Consider the following 21,941-nt stretch of genomic DNA (forward strand, 5'->3'; position numbering starts at 1 on the left):
ATTTGCCATCGGTCGAATCCGATGAAAAATCGTTCCTTGGGCTTTAAATAAATAAATGTTTTGAATGTTAAACTGACATTTGGTGCTGTTAAAATTGTCGTACTGAAAGTTTCCCTTTCAATTACCACGGTTTACAGAAAGGTGTCCAATTCCTCTGCTACTGACAAAGGCTCTGGCTGGTTTGTAATTCGTGTTGACCAATAACACCATCATCATCGTTACACGTCTACAGTTTTCGGTTTATTCGTCAACGATCGTTTTTGTGCCGGTGGGCAGAGTCAATCACGTCCTAAAACAGTTCAGCGCCGGCGTTGACACGACAAAAGCGTGCGGGGCGCTCCGACGTCCGGCGGACACCAACACGTACAGAGAGGAGACACGGGCGCGCGGCGGGACGGCCAGCAGTGGGTGGCCGGCCAGTCGGCCTCCCCCGCCGGCCCGGCTCCTGGAGAAGCGAAGCATAGCGCGCGGCAGTCGGCTGTGCCACAATGAAAGCGCCAATAGGCGCGAAAATCAGTAGAAAGTAATACCTGGAAACAGAACAGCAGTATCCAATTAGTTACGGATCCATGAAAATCACAACGGGCAAAACATGGAAAGGGTTCTTCGGCCGATGCTGCATTTAGAGACAATGCATTTCGTCAACGAATAACAAATTCGTCTGATAGTAAGCAAAAAGTGATATTCGACAACCAGCTGCAACCAAAATTCACCAGTCAAAATTACATAATTAGCGTCTACTGATTTTCCTGTGTCTTTTTGACAACGATCAAAGTATCAATAAAACCGAGGAAACAGCAGTCAAAACAAATCGCGATGGAATAGAAACTGACTGCCTACATTTCCAATTGGCCTGTTCGGGTTGAATTACACTCGTTAGGCAGGTAGAGATAGATACCTTTGTTAAAGCACACTGCATGACGACTTTTCGCGGAAGGGGTTGGCCTTCTGAGACGAGAAGCCCACCAGTAGGTAGTCATCCTGCTCGTGGTCGGTGATGTATTTCTGAAAACAGACCGACGTCGGGGTTGAAGAATGGCCAGTTTATCACCAACTTTTCGACGGCGTCAGCCAATCACCGACTATTAACAGTTCCTTAAGTCGCATTTCTGATGGAAGATGGCATTCTTCTGCATAAACCATCATTTTGCAGCCTCAAATGAAGTTACGAAGCGACGAGCTTATGAACCTTTGATCTAGACTGAAAAAGCATTCTAGCAGGAGGCGATAACAATAAACAATTAACTTAGCTTTGCAGATGCACTTCAAACGGAATCGTTCCAAACAAGTTTCGAGCTTGACAATTATTTGTTCATAGCATGAAACAAGTCCAATTTCAAGCCAAATAGTCATTGTCTTGTAGGAAGTATCATTAGAATATATGACCTTCTCCTCGGAAAATGACCAAATGAGTGAAAATGATTATTTATTGATGAATTGATGATGCCAGCAAGCATGTATTTAGATGAATATGCTTTTGCCAATCTGGTTGTACCAAACTTCTGCTCATGTGTAAGTACCTTTTAGGGTGTAGCTATATTTTTGCTTTTTAATGTGCATGCTTTTTAAGTGCATAGGGTGTATGATCAGATGTTTTGTTGATGTTTTGTTGTTCGATATTGTTGTATACGATTTGATACGTTTATACGATTGAAAGCGATGCGAACCTCGAAATGTGATGTTAGCCCTGCATGACGACCACGAGACAAACGAATTTTGAATTTTTCACTTTCTACAGGCAGTCGACAATTGTTGCGCATTTCACTCACTACTTTTGCCTTGTACGATTTAACGAATTCGATTTAGACGAAGGTCTGAGACCGAAATATCATCAATTCATCATTAAATAATCATTTTCACTCATTTGGTCATTTTCCGAGGAGAAGGTCATATATTCTAATGATACTTCCTACATTTATCATGCTCCTCGCAGCAGCTCTCAACCGTCAACGATATAGTCATTGTCTTATGACTCTTATCTAATGCTAGCGCGAGGCGGAAAGGAAGGCATCTCCCAGACCAACGGCATCACGGGCCGCGGGGGATTTGCGCCCGGCGGCGCCGTTCGGCCCGAGCGGCTGGCGCCGTACAGACCTTGATGTCCTCCACGGCGATGGAGACGTTGATGCGCCGAATGTTGGCCTCGCGACGCAGCTGGTCCACCAGGATACGCTGCTGCTGTACGTTCGACATCTGCCACCAAACAGGACGGTAAGCGGGCGGGTGCAACACGGACAGACGGGGCAACGCACAATGCATCGGGTTCCCGGCAGCTACCAATGCTCAGAGTCGTAACTTTCCCGGACACTCACACCTACACACGGCGAAAACGAACACTTTTTTGAAGGGACATGATTAATCGCCTTTGCAATTTGGGCAGTGATGTTGGGACATCGCACGTCTTTAAACGAAATTTGTTAACATAATTTCAGTGATGAGAGAGAACTTTGTCGATTAAGCTACTCATGATTAGTAGTTTCAAGGGAAGATCAGCCCTCCGTTGTGGAATTCAGACATAAAACAGAAAACTGAGCTTCGTTAAACAACTGACTCCACCGATACTACCTAGGACCAGGAACGGTGTCAGCGGCGAGGCGTTGGCCACCGCCATTCGCCGTCAGAACCTGAGGGACGCTGCCTGTGCAACACACCAACACACGCAGGTGGGCCCACACCGGTGCCTCTTTGTCCCGGCGACCCGTCCAGGTCCCCAAGGTGGCTGTGAAGAGTGTCCCGGCTGTGGCGGTGTGCGCACTTCGTCCCGGTAGCGGCGCACGGTGCGTGGGGAGGCGTGGGTGCCGAGCAAAGTGGCCAAGAAAGCCGCAGCTCGGCTGGTGTAACTGTGCTCGGAGGCGCGGCGACCACATCCACGTCCCACCGACCACCACTGGCACAAATCACACGGGAGATAAAAATCCAGCGCCGTGTGCATTGTGTGCTATACTAGTGTCACTAAAAGCAGATATAATGATACAACACGGCTGAAGACCGGAGACGCCAGACAAAGCATTTTCTGTACCTATTACTGGTTGACAAATGCCTTAATGTTCGCGCATCAGCATCGCGTAATAATTGGTGGGAAAAGCGGTGTCATTCGCCTGATCTTGCAATATGTGACTCGTGTTCGATGAAATACGCTGAACGTTCCTTAGGTGCTTTTACGAGAGAGAGGGAGGCAGTGCGACCGTGCCAATTCAGCCATGCTTGTGGCGATATGGTGCATTTCGGCAAACTGTTTACCTGCATACTTGGGAGTACTACAGCCATGATCCTGGAATAGTCCTATAACATCAACACATGATAGACAGAAAGATAGTGAAGCTGTTGTAAAGTGACACATGTATGCACATAAAAGGGTAAGTCACAACAGTAACTACCTCTCTTGCTTGCAGGGGATACAACAGTGAGAAAGAAACACATAAAGCTAACAGTAGATAACAATCAATTACATGAATAACCACAAGACAAAAGCCCACAAATACAACATTATGACACTATTGTCAAGTATTCCATCAATATGAGAAGATCATGCAATAGCTGACACCCCACACTGGTAAGTGGTACAGCTACACATTGGCACACCTTTCAGTGATTAGTGCTCCAGTTTAAGTCCTTGGACATACAATAATGCATACACAGCCTACTCTTGGCTATGGTATGAGTGGGGATATAATGTGTGTGTGTGGGGGGGGGAGGGGGTACTGGGTAGCAATGTTTAATGGCAAATGTGACATACCAAACTTCACCGATAGACAATGCAATGTACCTATCTGTTTTTGTCACTTCTAATTCCTATGGAAGAAATAAATGGGGAGGAGCTTGGATGAGTATTGACTATTGAGTACTGTTTTCAGACCTCAAGAACATTTCTGAGAGAACATTTCTAAGGTCGAAAAAGCGCATGAATTATTAAAAGTTATCTTGAGACAAAATAGTGGATTCCAAATGCTCAATACCAAGCACACTTTACAGGCGAAAGGCTATTCCACGTGTACAGAGGGGAAAACCAGGCCTAGCCACTGCCCACTGGAAGAAAATTGCCTTTTCACAAAACTGGCCCATACCTCCCGGGTCTCCCCTATCAAAAAAGGGAAGAATTTTAACTTGGGGAATTTGTTAAAGGTCCAGCCTCTTGAGCCATTTCACAGCAATCTTCTAGTGGTTACTAATTTGTAAAGTGTCAATGGAAGCCTCAACAAACTGCATTGCTTGCTATGAAATTTGCTGATGATTCCTTGGACACCAAAAGTGCTCATAGCCACTTTTAGCAGCCAGTAGTGTGGTATGAAACAGTATTTCAGGGGGAATATATATAACATAAGTAAGGCAAAAGTTTGAGCTAAGGGAAGCTGAGGAAAGCTGAGGAAGGAATGAAGTCCAAAGGAAGCTGAAAAAAGCAATGAGAACAGCATTTTCATGGGGAAGGTCATGGCTAGAAGGGCTTATAAAGGTTTTGAGAAACAACAGAACAAACTAGCCTGCTTTCATGGAAAGTACCTCAGCATTTTGAGGTCAGTTGGGCAAACTAGACCTTTGGAATCAAAATATGGAGGCATCAAAAGATTGATTCCTTATGACCATATTTGGGCATAAATGCAGACCATTTGTAACTTACCAATCACATAAAAATAAGAGAGTGTTTCAAGAAGGAGCATGCCTGATCTTGAACAGAAATGCTGGAACTATCTCCTAAGCAAAATAATATTGCTCCTATCATAACAATTTGAATTCTATAGGTAGTGAAAGACAATCAAGGAATTGATTCACTTTAAACAGATAATCATAATATTGATTCCCCATCAGCTGGCTAATCATTATTTTGATTCACAGGTAATGTTAACAGATAGGCAACAATGACTTGCAAGAATACAGCATTTATCTTGCTATTATTCTCATTTAGTGGTATCCTCAGCACCACAACAGATACCTATAGCATTGTTGTACTTTACCTTCACTACATTTGATAACAATTCACAATTTTTAAATGTCAAGAATACAAAAACTGAAGCAACAGGTAAAAACCATATAAATAATATAAAAGCACTACAACAATGATAATTAGGGGTTTAAAAATTTCATTTTGCCATTTTTCACAAATACTGATTGTGTAGTATGTGATTCATGATACAAAAATAACATACAGCGTGATTTCCTCATAACAGCTTTTACGTGATGGACAGTGGCTCTGTCTTTTTCCCATTCACAAGGCCAAAGGGACAATTTCTTAGCTTTGAGGTAACACTTTTTGCAAACCTACCACATTTTTCTACCTTTTTAAAGAAAAATCTCACCGTCATGGGCCTTTTTTCAACCGTAACAGTACATTTGAAGTCAAAAGTGTACCCAAATGAATCAAAAAATTGATTCCATGCCCATATTTGGTCATGGCTCCTCCCACCAGAATCAAATTATTGATGCCTCCATATTTTGATTCCAAAAGTCTAGTTTGCCCAACTGAGGTGAGAGGTGGGATAAGAGCTGTTTTCATATTGCTCATACTAAAAGCCGTTTTCCTATCGCCATTTTCAAATCAATTCACCAAATTTAATCAAATCACGCTAATTCCTAGTGGATCATTCTCATTGGATTGGTAGAGCATTGGAGCGCTAATCCAAAGGCCAGGGGTTCGAATCCCATCCCCGTACAGCCCAAATCTTTAACGAGCTTGCAAAAGATGACTGATGTCATCACTGTCAACCGTGGAAGCCGTATGGCTACCCATCTACGGCCTACGCTGGAGTACGAAAAACATCATCTCATAGTTCCTAGTGGAAAATGGAACTTTTTTCTCTCCGATAAGTGAACGTGATACCACAAAAGAACCGGCTTGTTATACCGTTTTTCACCCTTAGTAGCGGGAGCTGCATTTATGCCCATACATGGTCATCAAAAGTCCATTTATTGACCAATCAATTTTTGGACCTTCGCCTCATAGTTTCCCAAACTGAAATGAGAAAACAGGCAGTGCGCCGATGTACAATACGACAATGCCGCAGCCCCCATTACACAGCAAAGAATGAGGGTGTGATGTTGCTTGACAAAATTGAGCATTTTGGCATTCAAAACTGCTTCCATCCAACAATAAACATTCAAAGTCCTCCTATATCCCATCACCCACACATCAAAATAATCCATCATTCCATAATCCATCTTTGACCACGCCCTGACCCAAAACAAACTTCCTCCAGCAAAAGAGCTTGGAGCATCGGCACTGGTGATCAAATACACACATGTGACTGAGGAAAAATTACATGGAATTTATCAAAAAACATTCCTACCTTTGACGGCCTCTCCTTTTTCTCAATTGACCGAATTGAGTTTTTTTTATTTCCTTCAGTAAACAAGCCAAAGCGATGCGACGAACTGCGCCAATTTCGTCCTATTTTACAGGGCGCAAGGTTTCAATAATTACAAGCAAACTTTTGATTAAAATGCAGCGATTTCGGTGGGCGTCTAAAAAACAGACAGCCACAAGGCTAACAAACGAGAACATACCGATACCCGGCAACTGTAAGGCCATTTTCAACATTTCACGGGCCATTCGACAGGAGAGGATAAGCCAAGGGATAAGCCACCATGAAAGCGTTTTTTGCCATTGCTTTCCTCTAAGTAGACCAATCGGGCCAAGTCAACCCAAAACCATCGGATCCCGATCCCTGCGTCCTTCCTTACTTGAATTGAAGACGGGCTCTATCCCACCCACGGCCATGTAAACAGTAGGCGTATAAAGGGCCCATAGTCCATACAGCCAATCTTAAAAATTTATAAGTATTCGAAGCAGGCACGTACCCAGGATTTCGCCCAGGAGGGGGCCACCTGCTTCCGAAGGGGCCCTTAGGTCACCCGGGGGCCTCCCGCCCAGGCGACCAGGGGCCCCCAGGCAACCAGGGGTCCCAGGCAACCAGGGGCCCCATGCGACCAGGCCCCGCTACCAGGGGCCCCCTTGGCGACTAGGGGCCCCAGGCGATCAGGGGCCCTATGCGACCAGAGGCCCCCATGCGACCAGGCCCCCCGGCTACCAGGGCCCCTAGGCGACTAGGGACTCCAGGCAATCAGGAGGGCCCCATGTGACCAGGCCTCGGCTACCAGGGGCCCCCTAGGCGACCAGGGGCCCAGGAAACCGGGGGCCCTCGGATGGTAAACCTGCGCTCCGTTGGGCTATTGCCGGACCCCGACACCCGTTGAGGGCGGATGAGTGTTTTGGGCCCCTAACGTCTCGGAAAGTTACCGACCGATTTTCTAAATATTCAAACGGCATTCGAAATTGGTGAAAGCCCCACCAAGGAACTACTAGGTAACCAAATTTTATTGACCTAGGTGCAACTGAGGACGTCACAGATCAGGCCGATCAGGCCAAAGCTCGCACTTTCCACCGTTTACAGGACCTTCTAAGGAATGCGTTCCTATAACCTGTAAGAATCTTGCCTACAACATCGAGTCTAAGACATTTTATCAAAAGGCATCGATAGATAGGGCGTTAATTACCTAATAAGTATTTAAATGAGGTGAATGATAGGTAGGGGAGAGAGGTCATATTGCGCCACCTTAAGGATATCGGCCTATTGCGGCTAAAGTTGACCAGCTGTCATGCTTGATGATATCTCAAATTGTAGCTCAGTTATTTTGGCATCAAATTACAACTCCTAATTTGTATCACACCCATAAAAATTAACAAGAGAAAAGTTTTCCGACACACCTGCAAAGGGCGCATTTACGGACTACCCCATCAAAAAGCGCCCATGTCTCTCATGTAAAAGCGCCCTATTAAAAACAACGGTTTGCCACCTAACTAAGTAGCCTATTTGAACGTGTCAGCCCATTAACCATTTATGCTGTGAAGGCTAAGGTAATGGTAAGGTGAGCGCTCTAATAATCAAAGTATTCAATGAAATGTGTCCCAACCACCAGATGCTGTTTCTCTGGGTTGAAGAATAGGGCGCAAATAGGGTGGGCGCAATTACGAATGGAACACATTTTTCATGAGCTTCAAATATGGCGACGACAGCGAAGCCACGGTGGTGATAAACTTTCAAAACTACCATTAAACGAGCAAATAACAATGATTATTAGTTGAATCACTATCTCTAAGATAAACCATGACACTAGCAAGGGTCGAAATAGACTGTTTCGCGTAAGAAAATAGAGGAAATCACAAAAAATAGTCTGCGAGAAAGCTGAGACACCTCACCTGCCCCCGTGGACCGGAATAAGAGCGAGTTATTGGTGGTGAAGTAAATGCACACATTCGAGCATTCATTCGAATCGAATTTTGGACAGGAGGAAGGTGTGGCGCATTTAAGAACATGGCGCAATATGACCTCTCTCCCCTACCTATCAGGTCAAGTCACAGAGGTCAAGTCTCTAACCCTCGCCGGCACAGGCCATTTTGAGTCCTTCGACGGCACAAGGGGGGGGGGGGGGGTACGACCCCCCCCTCGCGTTTGGCCCCTGATGGAGCTAGAGCTTCGCGGAAAAAACGAGCGTGTTGCCCGTCGCGAGAGGAAGCCAATGATCGGTACCCCATTTTAAGGTCCTAGGTCATCGGTTGACCTTCCAGGTTAGGTCAATGACCCAAAAATCGGGAATATCGGGACCTGTTAGAAAGTCGTAAAGTGTGGCTGCTAAGGGGTTTTCCGGGGTGCTGATCAGTTGATCACGAATATCGTGTTAGTTTTGATCACAGATGATGTTGTGAAGCGTTTACACCAGGTCGGGTCAGGTCAGGTCAGGTCAACCGGTAGGGGCAGTGGCGCAGCCAGAACTCTGGCGACGGGGGTGAGAGACGTTCGCGATGGGCCCCCCAGCAAAGTGGGCCCCCCTCAACCTAATGGGGGCCCCTTACCAACAACGAAAGGTCAGGTCATTGTCCTGATCATTACCAGCCAAATCGGGAAAAAGGACAAATATCTCTTGATCTGAAGAGGCACGTAAAAAACAACAGCATACTCGTATTTATAGAAACACGACCATTCTGCCCATATTTGATGGACAGCGTGCAATTGATGGCCAGCGGTCACTCAAATGGTCGGGCTGGGTCAAAAAGCTTTTAAAAAAGCTCAACATCAGTTTTTCGACTATTACTTTTGATATAGGAGACGAGGTAGAGTAATGAAATTGTCTTGAATGTGTTGATCATCCATACGGATCAGTTGATGACCATCATGAACTTCTCAAGTAAGGGCATGACCTTGATCTGCGGTCACATTTGAAGTTGAACTTGTTATGTGAACTTATAGGTGTTAACGTAAAATGCGACTATTTAGATGGTTTTGCCCTCTGCTGTTGCCAAACCATTGACATGAGGCATTGAGGTCAAATCTTAAAAGCGAAAGCGTTTTGAAAGGTCTATCGAATGAGTTGTTCCGCGAAGCTCTAGCTCTTTGGTTCACGAGTTATACGGTTATTTGTGAAAATATAAAAACAAGAATTTTTTCGTCGTAATCTTGTCTTTGTGTTTATCATAATTTTATCATACCTAATTTCAGCTTCAATGACCTCAGCGATGACCTAATCGAAAAATGACCTCTACGATTCTGAAGCATCCTACAGCTATCTGTTGCTTTTCTCGTCTTTCTAGCCTTCTTAAATTATGATCGGGTTTGGCCGATACGCCCCCCCCCCCCCCCATGGCTGATTGCACTCGTTAGAGAGCTATCGAACCCACTTTCAGCGCACTATAGCTTTATATGTCCTCGAGTGTCGAAATAGGCGAAACTTTTCCTTCGATGAACATGATGACGTGGGCTTTGGTCTCAAGTGCAACATGACTGAAGTAATTTCTCCATGATTTTCGACGCTCTTTAGAAAGCCGCCTACCGCCCATCTTGTCGCTACGTGACCCTGGAGTCAGGTTAGAAGGGAATATTCAAACACCCCTCAGGGGCGTAAAACTGGAAAGCCTGGGGCCCTGCTCTGCGGGGCGCGGTCGAGCTAGGCTAGAGCCAGTTCGGGATGTTTACAAGCCCACGTAAAGCACTCAAGAATCTGCATAGAGCACAGGCCTTCCAAGACAAGGGGGTTTAGATATCAACAATCGACATGGTCTTTTGAGACCTGCGTGGTGGCTATCAGAGGTCGGTGGGCCCCTCAAAAGCCGGTGCAGGAGCCTCAGGTGTCAGTTTGGAGCCATCATGGACCGGTGCGGAGTCCTGATGAATACCTAGGCGTCAAACTCCTAGACGTCAGGGCGGGGCCGGGCGGTGAGGCAGGCACAGGCCTGAAGAGAAGAGGAATTTTCAGATGTCGGCTTGGCATCTTAGGGCCCTGCATGGCTTTCTCAGAGGCTGACATATCGTACTGCGGGACCTCCATGAGCCTCAAAAACCTCTATGGGCCCCCTCGGCCCTCACGCTTGGGGTAGGCTTCCTGAAGCATAAAATCTCTGAGTCTTGAGATGGGCCCATTAGACATGAACTGGGCCATCAATATACATGTGGTGAGTTGACCTATATCAAACATGATATCGGCTCAATCAGGATTGGGATAGGCCCTCTCAGACCCAGAACAGGCACGGAGTACGGACCCTCCCACACATAGGATGATCCTTTCATTCCTGGGATGAGTCTTCTCAGGCCTGAACTGGGCCCTCTCAGACCTGAAATGGGCCCCTCTCAGGCCTCAAATAGGTCCTCTAGGGCCTGAAATGGGCCCTCTCAGGCCTCAAATAGGACCTCAAGGGCCTGAAATGGGCCCTCCCAGTCCTGACATTAGCCCTCTCAGACCTGAAATGGGCCCTCTTAGACCTGAAATGGGCCCCTCAGCCCGGAAATGGTCCCTATCATGTCGAAAAGGGGCCCCCCTCATACCGTAACTGGCACCTCTCAGGTCTAAAATGGTGCCTCTTATGCCTGAAATGGGCCCCTCTCAGGCCTCAAACGGGCCCTCTCTGGCCTCAAACAGGCCCTCTAGGGCATGAAATATGGGCCCTCTCAAGCTTGAAATGGGCCCCCTCAGGCCTGAAATGGGCCCTATCAGGCCTCAAACATACCCTCTAGGGCCTGAAATGGACCCTCTCAAGCTTCAACTGGGCCCCTTCAGGCCTGAAATGGGCCCTCACAGACCTGAAATGGGCCCTCTCAGGCCTGAAATGGGCCCTCTCAGGCCTGAAATGGCCCTCTCATGCCATGGAACGGGCCCTCCTAGGCCTTGGATTAGTTCAATCGGGCCTTGGATGTACCCTCTTAAATCATAAAAAGGGACTATAAATCCTAAAGGGGGGCTATCAAGACTGAAAACTGTTTTTCAGTCCAATGACGGACCTTGACATTAGTGATAAAAAATTGTCAGGCTGCATAACGTTACAGTTCGAATCGACGGTGGGCCCCTAGGATAAGAGACGGGGTGAGATCTCACCCCTTTCACCCCCCCTGGCTGCGCCACTGGGTAGGGGTCGTGACGGGTATTCGTAGTACCTGTCATTCGCCTCTGACAGCTTCGTTACATGTTTGAAGGCACCAAAACTGCTTCGTAAATGTTCAAATTGCTGCTAAATTCGAATTCAGCTCCAAAAACTAGCCTTGAAACATGTAAAACTCGAAAAAGTGAACCGAGGTCACCAAAGGTCAATGACCTGACCTGACCTTCAGGTGACCTTGACACCCACCCTAACCCTCGCGGGCCCGGGGGGCGTTTTTCGCCCCCCCTGGCGAATATTTGCGATAGCTCCCGAACGCTTAGGGATAGGAAAGCGAAACTTTCAGTACCTTTTCTTCCATCAATTTGACATCTTCTGAAGTAAAAAATTTGGACCTAGCCCCCTTGATGACGTCACAAGGTCCATTTTTCTAGACCCCTGCACGGCAAACTTCGGCGTCACAGACGCAAACTTCAAATAGCTGCTAAAAATAGAGTTTTAGAGATAAAGACAAATTACGAGCACGGTTGTGTAGCGTTTGACCTAGAGAAAAATAGAAAAATAGTTTTGGTGACCTGAGGTCAGAGGTCAGGTCAACGACCCCGAAATGTCGTTTTAGTTTTTCGCAAATAACTTCGACAAAAATGGTCCTAGAGCTACGGCAGTGGTACCATCGCATTCGCCTTGTCAAGCCGCGTCGAATGGTATATATTTTGTTCGGAAAAGGTCAAGTTTTATGTTGACCTCATGTGACCTCGAATGACCTCTGGTTGACCTTGACACATGAAAGGTCGTTTATGATGGCTTTGTACCCGCTGATCACGAATCTGGCATCTATTTTCCTCTAAGCCTTCATTTAGAGCTTCCGGATGGCAAAATTGTCTTATTTATTATTACTAACTTGAATTAGTGAAATAGCCTCTAGCAGGGATACTCTTCAGTGACCTTGACCTTTGAGCAGCCTTGTATCGTAAGATGAACCACATATAGGGAACTCATAAGCCTCAAAACATTTCAAAACATCTTGGAAGTTAGCACGCAAGATGTGCGAAAAAGTGCCAAGTTTGAGGTCAATTTTGAGCGTGACCTTGACCTTGACCTTTCACTTTGAGCACATTTTCAGAATCCTCAGATTCTCTTCTTTCGTTTGACACCCAATTTCGCCGGTTTGATGCCGCCTGCCGTCTTCTAGAAGGCTTACTTTGAGATCACTACACATGTGCCGGTTTTTGCCTTTGACCTTGATCTCTGACCTTGAAAATTGACCTGAGGTCAAAAATTTTAGGTGCTTTAGAATCGTCTCGTAAGGACCTTTCGTTTGGTATCGCTTTTGTTTCCGTAGCTCCCTTATTTACGGAGTTAGACGGGGGGGGGGGCGAAAAACGCCCCCCCCCCCCGGGCTGCGGTGGTTGGGATTACCCCCCGGGCCCGGCCGGGCTAATGCATGGGAGCAACATCAAATCACATGTTTGAACGATTGAAACCACGAAAAGCTTGCAAACGCGTGGCTAATGCGAGCCGACATACGCCGAATCGCGATTCCGGCTAAACATGGTCTCGGAAAAGAGGCAGTGGCGCAGCCAGGGGGGGTCAGAGGGTCAGCTGACCCCCCCGAAATTTCTGTCAGGGGCCCGCTCGAGAGAGAGAGAGAGAGAGAGAGAGAGAGAGAGAGAGAGAGAGAGAGAGAGAGAGAGAGAGAGAGAGAGAGAGAGAGAGAGAGAGAGAGAGAGAGAGAGAGAGAGAGAGAGAGAGAGAGAGAGGAGAGAGGTCCTAATCTAACCGGACGAGAGAACTGGCCCGGGCCCCCTGGGTGGATGGGGCCCGGGCCCCCCGTGGATGGGTCCGGCCCCCGGGAGAACGGGCCCCGGGTGGCGGGTGGACGGGGCCCGGACCCCCGGTTGGATGGGGCCCAGTCTCCCGGGAGAAAGGGCCCGGGCCTCCCGGAGAACGGGTCCGGGCCCCCGGGAGAACTGGCCCGGGTCCCTGGGAGAACGGGCCCGGGCCCCCGTGGATGGGTCCGGGACCCCGGGAGAACGCGCCCCGGATGGACGGGGCCCGGACCCCCCGTTGGATGGGGCCCGGGTCCCCGGGAGAACTGGCTCGGGCCCCTGGGAGAATGGGCCCGGGCCCCCTGGGTGGATGGGGCCCGGGCCCCGTGGATGGGTCCGGGCCCCCGGAAGAACAGGCCCGGGCCCCTGGGAGAAGAGGCCCGGGCCCCCTTTGTGGATAGGGCCCGGCCCCCGTGGATGGGTCCGGGGCCCGGGAGAACAGGGCCCGGAACCCCGGTTGGATGGGGCCCGGGCCCCCGGGAGAACGGGCCCGGGCCTCCCGGAGAACGGGCAAGGGCTCCCGGGAGAACGGGCCCCGGGCCCCGGGTGGACGGGGCCCGGACCCCCGGGTGGCCCCCGGGAGAACGGGGCCCGGGCCCCCGGATTGATGGACCCGGGTCCCCTGGTAGACGGGGCCCGGAGCCCCGGGTGGACGGGACCCGGAGCCCAAGGTGAACGTGGCCCGGGCCCCCATATGGATAGGGCCCGCGCCCCCTTGTGGATAGGGCCCGGGTCCGCGGTTGAATGGGGCCCGCTAGGGTGACCCGCTTGCTCCGCAACGCGAATAAGGTGTATTTTCGATCGGTGGGCGTTTGGTTGGTCTTGTGTCCGTGGGCTATGTATCCATTTCGGTCGATTGCTTTTTGACGGCTATGCATTTTGGTTTGGGAAAAAATATCCATCGCATCGAGGTGCTGGTGTCTGATGAGCATGCGTTCTACTATAGAACATGTCATATTGTCATGTGTAGTTTATAACAAAGGCTGACGAAGGTTATTGAAAAATGAAAGCCATCGATGAGTTACTATGTAGAGGTTTGAAACATTTATATTTTTAAGAATACTGCTGCTCGTCATGCAAAAGCGATGGTTGGATTTTGGACAAAATTGAATGCTCTTTCCAACTATGCCATTTTCATTTGTCAAACGTACCAGGTTATGCAGTAAAACCCGTGTAATTAAGAAAGTCATTAACAAATACCATTTTCTCCAGCGATTTGTTCCACCTTGTTTTTGATCAATAAGCTTTTCACAATTTTTCCATGCGAGGCTGTGCATTTCTTTTGCCAACAGGCGTTGTTAGAACCCGCTCCGTCAAACAGTCACCCGAAAATAGCATTAAGTCCCAAATCTGTCCGAAACGTCAATTTTCCAGCATAAGTGCCCTCACGGGTGCACGTGGCGCGTGCCATCCCTGCACCGCACACCATTCGATAGCCCGTTCGATTCTCTACACGATACGTGTTCCCCGTGCCGATCGGACCCAGGCCACGGTTACCGAGATACTGCACGGGGACCGGACCAGTGTCGGGCAAATTTAGCCATTTTCGCACGATTTTGCAAGCCGATTTATACATGTACTGTAAAGTCTATGACGCGAATTTGCACTTTTTAAGCACGCGCCATGTGCTCGCTATCGATCCGATCGAGCTGAGACCCTCAAAGGCACGTTGCCCATCCTTGATCTATAAATCGTGAAAATTTCAGCGCACTAGGCGCAACGGTCTGGCCTGTACCCCGCGCTAAGTAACACCATGCCGGGACCTTGATAGCAGACAGAATCTACGTCACCACATCACCACACCACAACAAACCCGGCCCAAGGCAATACATGTCCCATATGAGCGCGTTAATCCTCGTCGGCACAGACCATTCCAGCCATTTTGCGTCCTTCGACGGCACAAGGGGGAGGTTGGTACGACCCCCGCGTTTGGCCCATGATCGAGCTAGAGCTTCGCGGAAAAAACGAACGTGTTGCCCGTGACGAGAGTAAGCCGATGATACTCAATTTTAAGGTTCTTGGTCATTGGTTGACCTTCCAGGTCAGGTCAATGACCCAAAAATCGGGAAAATCGGGACCTGTTAGAACGTCGTAAAGTGTGGCTGCTATAGGGTTTTTCGGGGTGCTGATCACGAATAGTTATCATGTTAGTTTTGATCACAGATGATGTCTTTATGCATTTAGGTCAGGTCGGGTCAGGTCAGGTCAGGTCAACCAGTAGGGGTCCTGCCGGGTATTTGTAGTACCTACGTGTCAGCCGCCTCTAGCAGCTTCGTAACATGTTACGAAGGCACCAAAACTACTTCGTGAATATTCAAATGGTTGCTAAATTCGAATTCAGCTCCAAAAACTAGCCTAGAAACATGTATAATTCGAAAAAGTACCGAGGTCATCATAGGTCAATGATCTGACCTGACCTTCAGGTGACCTTGACACCCACTCTAATGCATGGGAGCAGCATTAACTCACATGTTTGAACGCTTGAAACCACGAAAAGACTGCAAACGCGCGGCTAATGCGAGCCGACATACGCCGAATCGTGATTCTGGCCAAACATGGTCTCAGTAGGTCACAGGTGAAAGGTCATTTGAGTCAGGGTCATGCAATTTCTAGGGTAGGTGTAAAACTGATCAACGCGAGGGTACTGAAAGTGTTGTCGCGACCGGCCGCTTTTTACGCGAGTTATTCACGAAAACCCTTAAGGGGTTGCATCATACCCTCCCCCTGTGCCGGCGAGGGTTTAAAACTTCTTGTGATCGAATTTACGTAATGAAGAAGGATAAAGTTACAATCTTCTACAGCAGCCAATAGATGACTTAGACAGGCACATGGGACTACTTAAATATTGTCTGATAGAAGCAGGCAACAGCTTCGTTAGCATATATGCTATGCATATTGCGGAAGGGGCACATTTCGGCCTCGAAAGATACGAATTCGTACCTCATAGTAACATATTTCTGTCATGGTCAATTCGCGTAGAAATTGAACACCGGGTGATTACCGAGCTATTGTTCTATCAAAATTTTCCGATTCAAACTCGCTCAGGGTTATCGTATAGGTAAAGGGGGCCCGCTCAGCAGAATGCGTATGAAATATGGAAAGATTCTGAAAAATGGTTGGGGGCCCGCACACTAGGGGGCCCGCTTTGGAGGCGATGACCCCCCCGAAACCAAATCCTGGCTGCGCCACTGAAAAGAGGTCATAGGCATAGACCCGGGAACAGGGGGGCAGCGGGGGCGCTTGCCCCCGAACTTGGGAGTCGAGGGGGCAGCGCCCCCTCAACATTGAGGCAGCGAGAAAAGGTCTTTCCACCCTTTTCCGGAGGGCGGACTTCTTTCCTTCTTGTTTCCTTTATATATCTAAACATCGACACACGGCATTTTCCTTGCCATCTTAATGGTTTCTGCTGATACAGTATCGATTTGACAACATCTGCTATTGTCATCCCGCTTTGATTTGGGCCTGACCTTGGCCATAAGCTTGGCAGGCCAGTTTTATACTGGATCATTTTGAGTCAACTTTGAGAAATGCATAACGTACAACGGTGGTAAAATCGTTGCTCTAGGTATAACACAGTTTACCCACTCCGGGTGTGAGGGAGGGGTGTGGGGCAATGAGTGCACTGACGTGGCGCCCTCGGTATGGGATGGGATGTATGGGATACATTGAGGGCCGGTATGGGATTAAAGCTCAGCGACACTAAGGGCTTATGTGGTGCCTTCGGTTATCGGTAGCACCCTCAGAATCACCGGCGTGGGGCCCTCAGAGCCGCCGGTAAGGGCCTTTATAGGCACCGGTGTGGGGCCGTCATGCAGGTGCCGGTGTGGGCGCTCAGAGGTGCTAGTGTGATTCTCTCAGAGGCGCCGATGAGGGTCCTTACAGGCCGTTGCTGTGGGCCCTCATAGACGCTGGTGTGGAGCCGTTACAGACGGGTACGAGGCCTTTAGAGCTGCTGACGCGAACTCTCTACAAGCCGGCAGGGGGTCTCATTGACCGGCGAGGGGTCCTTAGGCCGGCAGAAGAAGTCCTGTGGGGTCCTTAGGGACCGGCATGGTACTGTCACACGCCGGTGGGGCCCTCAGACTCACCGGTGTGGGACCCTCAAAAGTCACCAGTGGGTGGCCTTTAGATGCGCAGGTGTTGGTTGGGTCCTCAGAGCCGCCGATATAGGGCCCTTAATTTTAACCCGCGCACCGACGGGGGGGGGCGGATATCCGCCCCCCCCTGAGGTTTTTCGCGGATAGCGGGAAAACCGCGGCGCGTAGCGCCGCGAAATTTGGTATGACTATTCTCTCATCAATTTTACACATGGTGTGCAAGTTTGAACCTCCTAACTTTTAAGGTCAGGTCACCAGGTCACTTTGAATGACCCAACCTCAAGTCACTTTTTTGCAACTTTGTCACCGTGCCAGAGCTACAGTAGATGTCGGAGGCCTTTGAAAGTCGCAGGATGTTATTAGGTCATTAGTAGCTACAATTTGTATATCTCGGAATTTTGATGTCGGTGACCTAAGGTCAGGTCAATTTCGCGACCTCCCCATTATAAGTCAATGGGGGAAAAATCAACTCCCTGTTTTTACCACTAAAACGGGTCGGAATGGCCCCATATACCATACATGACTTCACATACGATCAACCTTCACTACCTTGAGGTCTGTTTTGCTGTTGGGCAGCTGTAAGGTCATGTGACGTCATCAAAGGTCACCAGAGGTTTTTTGCCAATAACTCCTTACAGGAACAAGATACAGCCGCGCGGATGGTGGTCTCATTGTGTTCAGCTCGTCAAGACGCATCGAATGATATACATGATGACCTCGAGGTCACGTGACCTGAGGTCAACCTTTGACCTTGACCTTTCGAGGTCAACATATATATCATTCGATGCGGATTGACAAGAGGATCACGATGATGCCCTTAGTTTGTTCCTATCTTGAATACTTCGAAAGTTATTCGAGAAAAACCCTCTCCATATCTAGCGCCGCCATTTTGACTTTTTCGACCCCTGTGACGTCATCTTTGACCTGACCTGAAAATGACCTTAGTAAAAATTGTAGACCTTGTCCGTGCGTATCCGATGCCGTTTACCACTTGTCGCTATCTTGCTTCGTTCTCGAGATCTCAGGGGGGGGCGGTCATCCGCCCCCCCCCCCCCCGTCGGTACTAAGTTGGCGCAGACCCCCGTCGGTGCGCGGGTTAATAGGCACTGGTGTAAGCACTCAGAGTTGTGGGTGTGAAGCCCTCAGAGACACCGGTGTGGGCAATCATAGGCGCCGATGAGGGCCCCACAGTTGCCGTTATGGGGCCCTCAGAAAAATAAGTGTGGGACCATCACAGGCGAGAAATGCCCCTATAACTGGCCCCTCATAGGCCGGTAAGAACTCTCAGAGGCCAACAACGGACCTTTGGAGACCACCGAGGTGCTCTGAAAAGCCGCAAGAGGCCTTCAGAAGCCGGCGTGAGGCCCTTATGGAGATCTTAGTGTGGCTATTTAGGGCCCATTAGGTGCTCTAACGAGCCCCATGGGGCCCTTTTGAGTAGAACTATGGCCACCGTTAACCTTCAGCGGTCAACTGGCGCCGCATGGCCCCTCGGACCCGAGGGTCCCTTTGAACCCGATGGGGGGTGGGGGGACTACGTGTCCGCTTAGACCCCTAGCTACGCCACTGTTTCATATGCATCATGTCAGGTATTTTAGGCTCGCCCCCCCAACTTGAAAATCGTTCCCGGGCCCCTGGACTCACAGGTCAAAGGTCCTCAAAGGGTCAGGGTCATGAAATTTTCAGGGTAGGCCTAAAATTGATCAATGCGAGAGTACTGAAAGTTCTTCGCGATCGGCCGCTTTTTACGCGAGTTATTCGCGAAAAACCTTAGGGGGGGGTTGCATCAACCCCCCCCCCTGTGCCGGCGAGGGCTAAGGGTCATATACCTAGCTGATAGCGTTGTCATTTTTGGCACATTTTTGACAATTTTTTTTTTTACGTGAAACTCTAGCTCCATTAGGGGCGAAACGCCGAGAATACCAACTCCCCCCCCCCCCTCGGCCGGCCCGTATGTAGAAAACCAAGAGGTTCGAAAGCATTAAGTCCAACCGTAGAGCCCCGGATCTAGTCTGAGTCCGGCTTGAAAATATGAGTAGAAAATCGGATGCTGACGGACATAACCAATAAGCATTTTCCGTGGCCGTGTTTTACGTTTTCAAGCGGCCTCGACTCCAAATTGCAGTGCTTACGATATAATGTCAAACGAAGACCCATCTACCCAGATCATCATTTTATGTGGGGTAGAAACCAGACATGTGCATGGATCCGAGTGATGGATCAATGATCTCAGTGGATCTCGAAGTAAAGTAGAGGTTGGGATCTATGATCCCACCGGATCCGGCGCTAAAAATTCATCTCGGATCTACATCTCGGATGTATGATAAAAATTCACCTCGGATGTATGATCTCATATGATCTGACGATAAATTAAGAACACGGATCTATGATCTCAGATCTGAGTGGATCCCACCATGCACCACATTTGAAACCATGTTTTAAAGGGTTTCTATGCTAATATGTGCCACAAAACTATGGATTATGACGTGCGATCACATAAAATCGCTAAAACAGAACGTTTGTGAGCTGAAACAAGTGTTTTTTGGGGATGCATGTGTTGACAAAAAATAAGTGAGGATCTATGATCTCACTGGATCTCAAGCAAAAAATGAGACTCGGATCTGTGATCCCTACGAATCTCTCGATAAATTACAGAGCTGGATCTATGATCCCGTCGGATCCGAGATCAGGATCCGTGAGATCAGATCCCAGATCCATTTTCTCGGATTCATGCACATGTCTGGTAGAAACACCCTTGTCCGTTGTTGTTCGCTCGTCGCTGCGCACAGCAGGATGGCAGGTTCGGTTCACAATTTGACTGCTTGTGCAAGGTTACGCCAGATCCTCGACCGAAAGACAGTAGACACAGCACAGGCACTTTTTGCATAAGGCGCCACATGCTTCCGCGTTTAACTCCGCCAACATGTGGTAGAATCAGACTTACCCCGCCGTGGACGATACCCAGCCGTTGCGAGTCGGCCGTACTCGCCCGCGTCCCACAATCGATGGCTGCACCGAGTCGACGGGCGCGACGCGGCGCCCCGCCATCGACCCGCGTCGGCGCGCCTCGTTCCAGCCCCCCCCCCCTCCCCCGCCTCCCCGTCCCCCGCGGCGTCACACCAGCCGGGGTGGGTGATTCACGGGTGCCAATATTTTCGGCTGATATTTTGGCAACTGCCAACTGGTATTGTTATGACGTAGTGTTAACCATATCATACGAATATGATAGGAAGAACATCTCACGAAGTTACATCGGCCACACTCGCAGGTGCAAGCAGTTAGGATTGACTGTTACCGGGAGTTCCGGAAAAAACCATAGGATACAGATTCCGTCTATTTTGAATACCATACCCCCCCCAAAAAAAGCCGTTGCACCCAACAATATGCAGCTTGTTTTATTCGATTGTATTTTGTGGTGTGGTACTAACGTTTTTGTTGCAGGCACGCTGCCGTCCGCACAGCATCTTCGATTGGACTAACGCTCCATGAGATATGACACGTGTTGCCTCTTTACGAACGAACTTGCTACTGACATGTAAGAAGTTATAGCAGTAAACGTATCTAAACAAACAGAAAAAGCGAAACTTCCGGTTCCACTCTTCCAGTTCCGGCGAGTCCCGACGTAACCCGGTGAACACGTGTGTTACTGTGGGCCCTCCCTGTTCGCTCTTCTCGAGGTGCCTATGCGGCTGTGACTGGGGTCGCCACTGCTCCGCCGCAGGCGGTTCAGGTCAGACGAAAACACAGTCGGTAACTGGCTACGGTCGTGTTCGGACCTCCCTATCGGTAGTGCGTGCACGGAGGCGTTTCAACGTTACATGGTGGCAGCGGTGGGATGAGATATGGAGACTGTGGTGTCCGTCTCCGTGAGTGATTTCCCGACTTACGACAGATCGGGCCGGCCGGAGGACTTTCTCCAACAGTGCTCTAGACTGGCAGAATTGGGAGGCCTGCCGGACTCCAAGCTTGAAACTATCATCGCGGCCAGGTGTCATGGACGGGCCCTGTCGGTCGTCAACAGCATTAAAGACACTGGAGGTCAGCTGTCGCTAGCACCAGTGACGGAACAACTCAAGGCACACTTCGGTGGTGCGAACGGCTCTGTAGGGCATGCGTCACAGGACCTGGCGACACTGAATAAAGGAAGTCTTCCCGCCCAAAGCTACCGTCTTCAGGTTCGTCAGCTGGTCCATCAGGCGTGTCCCGAGATATTCGGAGAGGACGGCCAAGCGAAGAAAATATGTGTGCCGTCTTATAACGCGGCCCTATATCGACACTTTCTGGTGACCTGGTCGGACCATCGGACTGTCCCATCTACGTTTGAGCAGTGCCTCTCACAGAGCTGACACGAGAGGAGGGCCTGGAAGTAGCAGAGGTGGCCAGCGCGGTGTCCGGCCGCCGCGTCCGCTGGGATGAACTTGACCGGGACGGCCGCTACTCTGCACCCCGCCCGCCGATGATCCCCGGCCGCGGCCGGCCGCGGTGGCTGGTCGGGTTCGGCATCGCCGGGTTCACCTGTGCGAGATCGGCACGGGTGGGAGGAGCCGGAAGACGAGGATGACAGAGGACGACAATCTGGAACCCCTGCGCGGAGGAGGGTGGAATCTGAAAACGGGCCAGAGGACGTATTAGTCAAGTGATTACTTAGAAGTTCTCTTCTCT

At 49.4% G+C, this 21,941-nt stretch overlaps 1 protein-coding gene across 2 annotated transcripts; it reads right to left on the reverse strand.

Annotated features, from left to right (window-relative positions):
- Nucleotides 1-177: 177 nt before the first annotated feature.
- LOC122379485 (guanine nucleotide-binding protein subunit gamma-1-like) lies at nt 178-20,274 on the reverse strand. Of its 2 annotated transcripts, XM_043361721.1 has the most exons (5): nt 20,224-20,274; nt 3,241-3,271; nt 2,095-2,193; nt 899-1,005; nt 178-530 (listed from the first exon to the last, which is right to left on the reverse strand). In XM_043361721.1, the coding sequence occupies exons 2-4, from the start codon at nt 3,265-3,267 to the stop codon at nt 904-906; spliced, it is 228 nt and encodes a 75-aa protein (XP_043217656.1). In that variant the 5' UTR covers nt 3,268-3,271; nt 20,224-20,274; the 3' UTR covers nt 178-530; nt 899-903. The 2 variants fall into 2 exon arrangements, with proteins under 2 accessions (XP_043217656.1, XP_043217657.1); XM_043361722.1 differs by lacking the exon at nt 20,224-20,274 and having other exon boundaries at nt 178-478.
- Between the last annotated feature and the right edge of the window lie 1,667 nt (nt 20,275-21,941).

This window comes from Amphibalanus amphitrite, unplaced genomic scaffold (genome assembly GCF_019059575.1).
Source record: "Amphibalanus amphitrite isolate SeventyFive unplaced genomic scaffold, NRLGWU_Aamphi_draft 000079F_arrow, whole genome shotgun sequence".
NCBI lineage: Eukaryota > Metazoa > Arthropoda > Thecostraca > Balanomorpha > Balanidae > Amphibalanus > Amphibalanus amphitrite.